The sequence below is a fragment of the Dryas octopetala genome, chromosome 7 (genome assembly GCF_963921425.1).
Source record: "Dryas octopetala chromosome 7, drDryOcto1.1, whole genome shotgun sequence".
Lineage (NCBI taxonomy): Eukaryota > Viridiplantae > Streptophyta > Magnoliopsida > Rosales > Rosaceae > Dryas > Dryas octopetala.
In genome coordinates this window covers 13,059,888-13,073,060 of record NC_141372.1, presented here as the reverse complement: position 1 = coordinate 13,073,060, position 13,173 = coordinate 13,059,888, and the positions used below count along the sequence as shown (strand labels likewise).

At 38.9% G+C, this 13,173-nt stretch overlaps 2 protein-coding genes across 3 annotated transcripts in view; both read right to left on the bottom strand.

Annotated features, from left to right (window-relative positions):
* Positions 1-1,881: 1,881 nt before the first annotated feature.
* Positions 1,882-2,672, bottom strand: LOC147279845 (WEB family protein). Its single transcript, XM_086252470.1, has one exon. The coding sequence runs from the start codon at positions 2,670-2,672 to the stop codon at positions 1,899-1,901; it is 774 nt and encodes a 257-aa protein (XP_086108596.1). The 3' UTR covers positions 1,882-1,898.
* A 7,288-nt stretch (positions 2,673-9,960) lies between these two features.
* LOC147279844 (RNA helicase family protein) overlaps positions 9,961-13,173 on the bottom strand; it is a 31,887-nt gene continuing 28,674 nt past the window's right edge. Inside the window, exons 32-35 of one of the 2 annotated variants that reach the window (XM_086251382.1) lie at positions 13,037-13,129; positions 11,182-11,304; positions 10,671-10,763; positions 9,961-10,570 (exon numbers count right to left, since the gene is read on the bottom strand). In XM_086251382.1, coding sequence (XP_086107508.1) covers positions 10,686-10,763; positions 11,182-11,304; positions 13,037-13,129 — 294 coding nt within the window. In that variant the 3' untranslated portion in view covers positions 9,961-10,570; positions 10,671-10,685. The remainder of the gene's footprint in view (positions 10,571-10,670; positions 10,764-11,181; positions 11,305-13,036; positions 13,130-13,173) is intronic. The other variant, XM_086251383.1, reaches the window with a different exon arrangement.

The window sequence follows — 13,173 nt, the reverse complement described above, 5'->3', positions numbered from 1 at the left end:
AAATTTTACCCAAATTTGATGTTTTGTAATTGGAAACTACATTTTTTTTTCGTTACATTTGGGTTGTAATTAATTATTGTTAGATTCAAATTTTGAAAAGTTTTTGAATTTAAAAACTAAGATTTGATGTCAATGTACGTATCCAATAAGATTTTCTAATTTAAACTTTGGATTCTTTATGTTAAAGGTAATATCCAACATCTCACAATTAATGGGGTCACTTTACTTTTCCATCAATTTTTTTTTTCTGTTTTCTTCTCAGTTTGTATTTTCTCGTTTACTCTCTCCCCAGCTTCTTGATCTCTATCACGACACCAAACCACCCTTTGTATATATGTTCTCTTCAACGCTCCTCCCTATATTGAAAACACAAGCATAAATGGAAAATGCTATTGGATTAATAGACGAACTTCACATGCATGCACCTCCCATTGTTCTAGCTAGGATATATAAATCTGATGGTTGTTTCATTATAGCAGACGTATATACCTTTGTATTGCGGGAGAGCAATGTCATAGATATTGAGCTTGAAGTCGGTGATTCAGTTAGATTTGGGTATGCAAATTTTAAAGATTTTGTTTCTATTGAATATTTGAGAAAACCTTTGAATACATTTTAAATTTTTTTATTTTGTATTCATTGCGTCGACCTTATGGATTTAGGGATTTTTTTTTTGTTTATGTAATTTAACTACTTTTTCCATGTTTATGTAATTAATATAACTACTTTTTTACATGTATATATATACAATGTACCTAATTTTTCCATTTATATATAATGTACCTACTTGTTTCAATGTTCATGTATATGTACCTACTTTTTCCTATTTATTAAATGTACTATTGGCATTTTACTGTGTGTCTAAATATTGGGTTGTGTTTATGCGCCTAATCCTAGCTAGGTGTAGGTAATTGTAATGAATCGAGTCTTTTCAAAGATACATGTAGGTATATTGATACCTATGAGATTTGATTGCAGTCTAATATATGTAAGTAAATTATATGTTGTATGTTGATATATACTTTATACGTTATACAATAAATTAAGGCATATACATCTTTTCACTGTACGTTGTTTTGAATTAATTAGGATTATGTTTATTTCCTTTCATTGTGGCATTCTATGAAATTACGTACTAAAATTTTAGGAATTAAATTTTACCTTGTATGAAGGACAATGACAAGCTTTTTAGTTAGAGAATTAAGACTTTGTAGAATGGTTTATTCTGGTAGCATAGATTTTTAATCTGGTTTAATCTTCCAACTAATTAAGCAATGAGTTGCAAGTAATTACAAAAAAATAGTTGGAGGGGTTGAGATCCAAATAATCTTAATTTTAATTCTAACTGTACAATATAAATTAAAGAGTTTATGTAATTCCATATTAACACTAAAGTGCTAGGGATTATTTTATTTTTCCTTCTATTCTTGGATAATAATTAAACATATGATTAAGACTAAAAGACTACTATAAACTAGCATATCGATGATCTGGATATGATACGTTTTATTGTAGAAAATATAAATTTGAAGGGAATTTTTCTAATTTAATTAAAAAAGATAAATAGTAAATAAAAGATAATAAGCAGATCCAGAAAATTCAAGCAAAGCATGTCTCTTCACGTACATCTGATTGCCAATTTGCATGCATGCGATGAGATATTTTTAAATGTTACAAAAGCTGCTTTAGATCATCGTATAGTATACATAGTACTTGGTATATACAGAATAAACAACATGCACTTGCATTAATTACTTATTCCCCAAGTGAATTTTTTTTTTTTTCCTTTTGATAGAGAAAATATTAATTAATTATAAAACAAATGAATAAAATTATAAAAACATATAATGGAAAGGATATATGGAATTAGAAAAGCACGTACATGCATGTATACCTACTCAATAGTACGGAGAAGAATAAAGAGAGTTATGGAGAGGAGTAGAAGACCCTTTTTTCCTGGAAAATAAATCCTGCACAAGAGGAACAATAGGCTTCTTCTTCATCATCTTCCTTTCTCTTTTTCCTCCACCATAACCATAACTTGGTTTCTGATCATTACCAATGCTCAATGTTTGAGCCAAAGAAGTAGATGGGTCTTCCATCCTTATCATCCACTCCCTCTTCATCCTCTCTTGATCTTTCTCAGCAGTGGTACTGTTAAAAGTTGTTGCCACGTGGAGACTAGCCTTTGCTGCGGCAGCTGCCTCGGCCTGAGCCAACTTAGACATGTTCTTGTGAAGCTCTGCATTCAAGGAAGCCAATGCCACCTCGGTTTCAGACTCTCTCTCTTTGAGCAACTTCAACTCCACCTTGGTTTCCTCAAGCTCAGCCTCAAGCCTCTTCAGACTATCAACAACAACTATTGCATTAGTACTCATCTCCTCCTGATCATCATCATCATCATCATCATGAAATTGAGGACTTATTATATCTTCAGTAGTACTACTTTCTTTACTTGGTGGTGGTGATGAGAACTGCTTCCATGATGAGGTGTACCCTTGCTTGGTACATGGCTTAGGGGATGATGATGATGAATATGGTGAGTACATTTCTCCGAGAAGAAGGCGCTCGCCGAAGATGGCGACGGCTTCTTTGACGGAGCGGAAGGGTCGGGAAGTGTCGACGTTGGCTTGATAATCATGTTGTGCTAGGGCTTCTTTGGTTTCCATCATACGTGGTGATGAGAATGAATATTGGTGTGCATGCAATATGAAGATGGGGATGATATTATTGAGGAGTGAATATTAATTTGATGATTGGGTAGGTTTGTGTTTTCTTTGCTTGCACTCCAATACACAATTGAGGTTTCCAGAGAGAGCGAAAGGGGAAGAGAAAAGACTTTGTTTTCAAGGTTAAGACAAGAGGGTATGAGGATACATCAGCAGCCTCTGAGGGTTTGGGTGTGACAAGATAACCACTAACATGTTCTGGGCCGGGTATGCTGCCCAGGCTGGCCCACCATATTGCTGTGTGTGTGGGTCATTTGCTAATGGTATTAAACTTGCTAATGTTGTTGGCTGTTTCACTTTCTCACATGATTCAGGACCGGAGGCATAAACTGGACTTCAAATTTTCTTCATTAGACTTGATTAGGGGTGGACATTCCTAACTGAAAAATTGACCCAAACGAAATTTAAGGCTTGGTTTGGTTTGGTTGAATTTTTTTTTTTTTTTTTTTCATTCTTTTGGTTAAAATAACTTAACCAAACCAAGTTAGTGGTTTGATTACCAAAACGAGTGGATAGACCAAACAGAACTTAACAAAACTTAATAGAGGAAATTACAAATTTAGTCCAGTTATTTTATACCTAGTTCAATTTTGGTCTACAATCTTTTTTAAGTTCTTTTTTGGTCCACTAATTATTCCACTTGTTCAATAAATATCCAGATTTATTTCTCAAATTTGGTCTGCCTTTTTACCTATCAAATCTCACTCAAATTCAGCAAACATATACTTGTTTTAAAGCTATTCATTTATTCTTTACAACCATATAAAGATCATTCAAATTGGAGTTCTAAAACTCAAGATAATTGACCCCAAAGTAGGGTACCCGAAACTGCTAATTTTTCAAATTTCACCCAATCTCAATTCTCTTAGATTCTAATACTCCAACTTTGTTTTTATTACTAAGAAATGGTGAAATATAACTTATATTTCAATTATAATTGAAGAAAACACAAACTAAAGAATTTAAAGTCACAAATTTGGACCTTTATTGAACAAATGAAACAATTAGTGAACCGAAATATAACTTAAAAAAGATCGTGGACCAAAATTGAACTAGGTATAAAATAAGTTGACCAAATCTATAATTTCTTCAAACTTAATAATACATTGGAGGTGTTTTCAATTGAGATTTTAATAGATTTTAAAAGTCCATAAAATTTAGGTGTTCTCAATTGAGAGTTTAATTTAAAGATTTCATAAAAATATAAGTGTTCTAAAAAACTCATGGATTTCATTAAGTAGTAAATTTTGATAGATTTTGTTCAAATTGTTAATGTCACAAGAATTCTAGCATTTCCCTTTAAATTTTGATGGATTTCATGAAAGTCAATAAGAATTTATGGAATCCATGAAATCTACAAACTCCTTTAAAATATATTAAAATTCCAATTGACAACACTCTTTTGAGCAAATTACACACAGGTACCTCAAGATACCTCAACTACTGTTTTTGACACCCGCATACCTGCATCAACCACTTACGTAATACATTGACATGGCTTTTAAAAATTACTACATAGACAAAAAAAATTAATAAACTTTTAAAAATAAAAAAAATTATTAAAGAACAAATTAAAAAACCCCAGAGTTTGGAGGTCTAATTTATATTAACGGGCGTGCTTAACTCGATTGTCCTATAGCTAAATCATGTTATTGATTGTATTTATGTTTTAAGATTTTTAATTTTTTAGTAGTAGGGACCAAGGAATGAAATTTCGAAAATTTCGGCGAAATTTCGCCGAAATTTTTCGTTTTTTGGGGATCCCGAAATTTTATCACAGATCCGTTATTTTTCGGAAAAATTTCGACGAAATTTCGGTAATTTCGCCGAAATTTCGCTTAAATTTCGCCCGAAATTTCGAAAATGCTCCAACACATTTTTGTTAAATTTCTCTAAATTTGGGCGAAATTTCGTCGAAATTTGGGCGAAATTTCGTCGAAATTTGGGCGAAATTTCGCTGAAATTTGGCGTAGAGACCGAAGGGAGGCAGAGACTGGCCGGAGGGAGTGAGGGCCGCCGTCACCGGAGGGAGAGAAGAGATCGGGAAGAAAGAGGTTGTTGTCGCTGGAGGGAGAGGAGATCCGGGGAGGAGAGGAGCTCCGGGGAGGAGAGGAGCTCCGAAGGAGAGGAGATCGGGAAGGGGGGAGGGGGGGAGGGGGAGAGGGAGGGAGAGAGAGGAGAGAGAAGAGATTAGGGAGAGAGAAGAGAGGAGGGAGGGGGGAGGGAGGAGTGTTGTCTGCGTGAGAATTTTTTTTGGTCAAATGTCTGCTGCGTGCCTGCGTGAGAACTGAAGGAGAAGAAGAAAATGGAAGGCTGGAGAGAGAAAGGGAAGATTGGGGTGGTCACGGCCCGTAGAACCTTCATTGATATAATGATATGTAATATGTTGGTAACTTGGTATGTATCCTTATCTCAATCAAAGTTTACAATTTTTTAAGATAAATTAAATATATGATCTGCATCGTAACAAATTGAATTATCATACTATACACGCAGTGTATTCAAAACTGATCTTCGTCCAGAAATGAGTGTTATGTAGCCTCAATAATTTAAAGATCTGATGGGATAGGTCGGCTAGCTTCCATATCTACAACAACAACAGCCGCCCATGCATTCTTGTGCCAAACTCTAGTCCTAAACTATACAAGCAGCACTAGTACTACACTACTACAAGCTAGTAGTCAGACCTAGCTATATATATATATATATATATGTTTCTGTCTTCAGGTTAAGGAACAAAACCAAGTCTGCTTAATTGCAAGAATAGGACCCTAACCTAAGGACCAAACTGGTATTTAAGTATGTTCACTAGTCAAAATGGAGTTTTTTATTAGTTTGGAATTATATTTAGCTCACGGGTGAAAAGGAAGAAGGAAAGAAAAAAAAAAAAACACGTTTCATTTGCGTCTATGCGCTCGTTGACCCAAGACTTTTCCAACAAGACTAAAATCAAGACTGAGTCTTTCCTAATTTTTATTATTCCTCAATGACTTGCCGAAGGCCCGAAATCACTTAAAATTTAAATAACTTACCAAAATTAAATTCGAGGTCCGAAAAACGTTTTGTAAAATCTCGTGAGTTCGTCTTGATAAATTTTATTTTTCTATGACTTCAAATTAATTTATTTCCTTCCAAAATTTCTCATAAAAATTCTAATATCTCCGAATTAACAAGATAATTATCAATAAATCACTATTTACTTCAAAATAAATTATAAACCAACTTTTCGGGATCTCACAATCTATTTAGATTGTTTTTGGTAATTGGATTAAGTGGTTTAGAAAATAACAATACATGCCATTTTCTTATTTGTCCACATATGTTTTAAGGACAATTGGATTCAAAATAATTAAATATCCCTTGAAAATAGGTCATTTTTATGTAATTATTAATTAGTGAACTATTTTTATTTAACAGTATTTGTCTCTAGCGCGCATTATATTTACCTTATATCACATGAAATCTATTATATTATTTGGTTTCTTCAATATTTTTTATCAATATAGTAGATAATATGTTAAATAAACATATGGTCAAGTGTCATTCAAAATTTCCATATTTTGATAGCAATTTCCGTCGTTTTTGTCAAATTTTATCGAAATCAAAATTTTAACCGAAATTTCCTCGAAAATTTCCGTCGAAATTACCATCGAAAATTTCCTCGAAACCGAAATTTTACTCCTTGGTAGGGACTAGGGAGTACTAAACCTTTAAATTAATTACCTAGAGGATCCTAACACATTTTAAAAAGAGTGCTGCTATTTGCACACCCTTTTTTTTTTTTTTGCACACCCTTTCACTCTTTTTTTCTCCTACACACCCCACACACTCATCTCAAATTCAAAATCTCTCAACACACACCTAACCCATTACCAAAATACCCTCATTTCATTACACACCCACACACCCCATTTTTCTCTTTCTCACTCTCTCTCTTTCTCTGTCAACACACACCCGCGCACCACCAGCTTCCCCACCACCCTGCTCGCAGCAGCACCACCGGACCTTCCTCACGCGCAGCACCACCTTCCTCGCACCACCACCGCGCGCAGCACCACCTTCTACACCTTTTTCTCTCTCTCTCTCTCTCTCTCTCTCTCTCACCTCCCTGCTGCTCTGCCCGACAGCTCTGCCAGCTCATTTATCTCTCTCCTTTGCGCCCGACAACTCTGCCCAACTCGCACGACCATGTCGTAGTGCCAGCCAAGAGGATGAGCTTCGCAGGCCATTCGGCAGTCATCCGCCGAAACCGGCGGGTTCGTTCGACAACCATCCGTCGAATCCGGTGGGTTCGTTCGGCAGTCATCTATCGAAGCCGTTAGTTTCATTCGGTGGCTGTCTATCGAACCAACCACAGCGACAGAGAAAGGGAGGGAAGAGAGAGAGAGAGAGAGAGAGAGAGAGAGAGAGAGAGAGAGAGAGAGAGAGGAGGAGCCGAGGAGGGGCTGCCGGGTTGGTTGTGGTGGCTATTTTGGGGGTGCTGTGGTGCTGGTGCATACGGAGAAAGAGGAAAATGGTGGTTAATGGTGGCTCGGGTGGTGCTGCACACGGTGGTGGTGCGAGGAAGGTGGTGATCGGGCGAGTGGAGAGGAGAAAGGGAGGAGCCGGGGAAGGCTGCCGAGCTTGGAAGGAAAAAAAAAACAGAGGAGGGGTCTGAACGAGAGAAAAAAAAGAGGGAAACAGGGAGGAGAGGGCTGTTTAGTCCTTTTTTTTTTTGGGTATTTTTTTTTTAGGGCTGCTATTTGCACACCTTTTTTTTTCTTTTTGCACACCTTTTTGTAAAAAACAAATCAAAAATCAAAGGAAAAGACACACTCACCCTTCTCACACCCAAAACCAACTCCATTTTTTCTCTTTTGCACACCCCATCAACAGACAAAAAAAAAACACACACACCCCCCTTCATCTCCCTCACCCGACCACACCCACCCACGCAGCCCTCCCTCCACCAAGCCCCAGCCCCGTCGCACCCTCCCTCCAGCCCCGACCCACCCACCAAGCCCCCTCCCTCCCTCACCCGACCACCACAAGCAGCACCCGACCTCACCCCCAACCTCCTCCTCTTCTCTCCTCCCTCCCTCCCTTTCTCTCTCTGTTTTCTCCTTCCTTCGGCAGCCACCCACCGAACACCCACAAACCATTCGACAGCCAACCGCCGAACACCCACAAACCATTCGGCATAATCCGCCGAACCTAGAGGGAGGTGGGCCGGGTGGGTCGAGGCTAGAGGGAAGGTGCGACGGGGTTGGGTGGGAGGGGGTGTGATAGGGCCGGGGCTGGGTGGAGGGGAGGGTGGAGGTCGGGCTGGGTGGAGGGGAAAGAGGTGGGCTGGGTCGGGGCTGGAGGGAAGGTGCGACGGGGCTGGGGCTTGGTGGAGGGGAGGGAGGAGGTCGGGTGTGTTTTTTTTTTTGAGGGGTGTGTGTTTTTTTTTTTTTTTGGTCTGAGAGTAAGGGGTGTGTTGGGTGAGGGGTGAGTGTGTCTTTTCCTTTGATTTTTGATTTGTTTTTTACAAAAGGGTGTGCAAAAAGAAAAAAAAGGGTGTGCAAATAGCAGCCCTCTTTTTTTTTTCAATAGGAGTGTGCAAAAAGAAAAAAAAGGATATGTAAAGAGAGCTGCTATTTGCACACCCTTTTTTTTCTTTTTGCACACACTTTTCTCTTACACACCTCTTACAATTTTCTAAAATTTAAAATTTCTCTTTTACACACCCCTCCCATTACCAAAATACCCCAACCTCATTAATCTCACCAAAATTTCTCACTACACACCCTACCCCAAATGTGAATTTTTAAATTAAAAAAAAAAAACAAAGAACAAAAAAAAAAAAATGTTGAAACCAGCCACCCATCCGCAAGCCTCTGCCATATATCCCAGCCCCTCCCCCTCCCCCTCCCCCTCCCTCCTCCCTCCTCCCTCCTCCCTCCCCCCTCCCTTCCCCTCCCTCACCGACCACCTCCCTCCCACTCTCCTTCCCTCACCCGACCACCTCCCTCTCTCTCTCCTCCCCGCAACACCACCTCCTCCCCGCAACACCAACTTAAAAAAAAAAAAAAAAAAATTGCAGGTTCGGCAGACCAGTGCCGAACCTGGCTATTTCATTCAGCAGGTACCCGCCGAACAATCTTCTTCTATTCGGTGGATGCCTGCCGAACGAAACAGCCGAGTTCGGCACCGGTTCGGCGAACCACCTGCATATATATATATTTTAATTTTCAGGGGTGCAGAGGGAGGTGGTGCGGTGCAGGGGTGAGGTGGTGCGGCAGGGGGAGGGTTGCAGGGGGGAGGTGGTGCGGCAGGGGGAGGGGTGCAGGGGGGAGGTGGTGCGGCAGGGGGAGTGTTGCAGGGGTGAGGTGGTGCGGGGGGGAGGTGGTGCGGCAGGGGGAGTGTTGCAGGGGTGAGGTGGTGCGGCAGGGGGAGGGGTGCAGGGGGGAGGTGGTGCGGCAGGGGAAATGTTGCAGGGGGGAAGTGGTGCGGCAGGGGGAGGGGAGGGGGATGGCAAAAGGGGAGGGGTGCAGAGGGAGGTGGTGCGGCAAGGGGAGGGGATCAGAGTTGTAGAGAGAGAGAGTGAAGGGCTGGGTTGGTTTCGGGGAGAGAGAAAGAGGAGAGGGAGGATGGGGGTGGGGTGGTCGGCGGGTAAGAGAGAGAGAGAGAGAGAGAGAGAGAGAGAGAGAGAGAGAGAGAGAGAGAGAGAGAGAGAGAGGAAGGCCGGAACGGGGCTGGGGTGGTCGGCAGTGGTTCTCACCGGGGGGGGGGGGGTGGGGTGCTGTGACAGGGAAGAGGGAATGATAAAGGGATGAGGTTTTGGATAATTTTATTTTGGGTGTTTTTGGTTATTTCACAAATTAAATTTTTGAGGGTGTGCAAAAAAAAATTTAAGGGTGTGCAAATAGCAGCTCTCTATGTAAATAGCAGTACTCTTTAAAAATAACCAAAAAGACAAGAAATTGATTTCTCAATTTTAAGGATAAATATGAATTGATTTCATAACTTTTAAGGATAAAAAAACACTGGTTTTCAATTTTCCATTGACCGTTTGCTTTTGTTTTTGTTAGATTATACAAGACTATAAATTCTCGTTGTGAGATTCTACACTCACCAACAGAAACAATCAATGTACATGTGCAGCGGAGAAACACCTGGAGAACGATTGGTGACTTTATGCAGCAAATTATCATTAAATTAAACAGTAACTAGCATCCCATCCAAGGAATTAAATTTCGAATTTGAAAAAAAAATTTTTAACAAAATTTCGACAATTTCGATTGGGTAACATTTCGAAACCTCAAAAAATTATTTGGCTTGTACAGATAAAATGGAATTTGCCTCTGCGTTAACCCTAGTCAAGGCCAAAGCTGGTACTGTTGACTCTAACCATATTATCACATTACATACAATATAGATCAGAGAGAACAAAAGTGAAATCAACCTGTTCTTATGACTTGGATACATAAAACGAAGTTGCCTCTGCCTCTGCTACGAAGAGTAAAGGCTAATCCTGCTTCAAATTCAATGGTGGCATTCCTTGTCTTTATGACTACTGAGCATGAGATTTCAGCCACATATTGAATGTCAATTACCTGATTTTTTGTCCTTCCTTGCAATCACGTCAATTGTATAGAAGTTTGACAATAAGCAGCATTAACACCAGAAATGCTGTGAATACCTGCCGAGCAGAGAGATGGGATGGGGAAGATGCTTGAATACAAATACAGCATTTTCTCCCAAACGCTGGTCATCGGTCAACTTGTCAGTTTGATTAGTCAAAAGCAAGCAACAACATAGTGCTAAAGGATGCACATGAGTTTAAGTGAAGAGCAAACAAGCATGCTCCTTGTGCGAATCTGAAAAGAATTAACCACAAAATCATGAAGGGAACAGCATGTATCGCAACAGTATGATATCTATGGTCGAGCTACTGCTGGAAGCAAGGAATAAGCATACCTTAATCTTAATATATTATTGTGGAGGCTTGTCTTCTTCCAACAACAAATGGATAATAGACCTCAAAACCTCATTATATGCAACAGTGGAATTCTGAGAGAGAATTTAGAAATGAAAATCCAAAACATCATTATACGGCTGAAAGCTGTCTCATGAAAGAATAACAAAATATGAGATGCAAACAATATCCTGGTTAATAGATGAAGCACTTCAAGGTAACAGCTCAAAAAGGAGTAGCTGTTTTTAAGCAACAAATACAGGAGCATAAACCAAACTAACTGGATGGTATGGCTTAGTGTTTAGAGAAATGCATTTTGGATCATCATAGGACATTCAAATCCAGTTGGGGATCTGGACAGACAGCTCATCAGACATAAGACAGTTTTCTTAAGAGAAGCATGTTAAAGAATGAAAAGACACGCCAAGACAACAAATAAATAAGCTAAGAATAAATTTGTAGCAATTGACAAGTTAACAAATTATCACGACTTAGAAGAACCATGAAAGTTACCTCTGGCTTCCTTATCAATTCCTTGAGAACAGAATCAAGAGTTAACCGGAGTTCCTTGAACAGGACAGCAGTTTGTGCTGGTGCCGTCAGTTTTAACCATCCATCAATAATAACAAGTCCGGTCTGCAAGAAGAAAACATTAATCTATGCTCATAAAAAAAAAAAACAGCAGAAAACAAACTAACTGGGTCTGATTTTCATGCTTCATTTCGTGGCAAATGTATTTATGCTTCTGCAACCTGATAATGATACCATAGGGATGGGGCATAAGAATTGGAATGTATTGATCCTAGGTCCACCACTTTATAAAAGAACTGGAATGTATTGAATCAGAAATTTACTCCGTGAAAGGCCCCCACCACTTTGAATCAGACCTAGGTCCCATTTGAAGAAAATCAGCACTAAACCACCGCCTCTACATGCCAATCATGTCATCCTAGCTGCTGTTTTTATATTGTTTTTTTGATATATGTAATATATTAGGGTATAACCAAAAGATGACTTTACCTTCAATAATTTTTTTGGGGGCCTCCCCTAATGTGGGGCCTGACATGCATCACACATTGGTGCGAACACAAGTGTGTTATTGACAAATGGATGCTCAAATCGTAGTTTGGGGGTTTCTTCAAATGAAGTATGACTCATTTTTCTATGTTTAACTAAATTTTTGCATCTTTTGAAACTGGAATGATGCAGTGTTGGGTACACCAATACCAAATATCTAGTGTTAAGTTTGACACTTACTGGCTGAATGTATAGTGTTATGTTAATTATTTTGGAAAAAAAAATGGCAGTGTTAGGCACACCAACACTGAACATTGCACAGAAAAAGTTTTCAAATCCAAATGACAACACCCAACATGAAAATGAAAACTGGCTCTCCATATTACTTACAAAAGGGTTATATTTTAAAAACCCAAAAGATAACACCTAACATTTTCGGTTGGATAAAGCCGATGTACCAATTGATGTCGAGAGAAGGTGGGCAAAGTTGCAAGTTAACAGTGGATTGGAGGGGAGCCGGTGTGCAACTTGACAGTGGCTGGGAAGAGTGGATATGGTTTGTGGGTATAGATAGCAAATTAAATGAGTTGGTTGGGAGTTTAATGAAGGCATTTTTGGAATAGGGGTGAGGTATTGTGAGTAATTGGAAAATTTAAATTGGAAGAGGGGGTGTAGAGAGTGTGGTGGGTACAGTGAGTAAGAAAGAGTTAATTACAGTTACACCCCCTGAGGTTTATCGTCTTTTCACATATACCCCATGGAGTTTCAAAAATTACACATACACCCCCTGAGGCTTCAAAACTATTGCATATAACCCCCTACAAGAGAAAAAAATAAATAAACAAAAAAGAAAATATTTGTATAGAGGTTGGACTTTACACCTTGAGTAATTTTATTAGGCCATTTCACGCCTTAGCATGTTTTTTTGCATAATTTCTCATTATTTTTCATCTCATATAGAGGGTTATATGCAACAGTTTTGAAACCTCAGGAGGTGTAAGTGTAATTAACTCGAGTAAGAAAATGGGGTAGTCCCACCCAAAAAAGAATCATGCATACTAAGAATATTTGTCAATTAATTCAAAAGTCAGATTCATTGAAAATGGAAAATTTCATGTAGAAAATTGGTAATCTTACTTGGTCGATGATTTTAGAATGGTATTCTTATTTTCTTATTTTTTTCCAATTGTGCCGGAAAAAAAAAAATCTGCGTCTGCATTTTAAAATGTTGGGGTCCTTTAGCTGTCTGCATTAGCACATGCTCAATGTTGCCTCTGTTATGAATTGGAGAAGATTGACTACTATTTAAATGTGAATAATTTATATCTGGGAGAACATGAAGAAAAGATACCTGATGCTGGATGTTGATGGAGCCACCAAACAGCAAAATAGAGTTAGGAGAAATGATTGTAGTATTGCGCAGAAACACTTTGTTGGTCTCGACCTGTGAATGTGAAATATTAAACTAACAGTCTAAGTATCATGCAT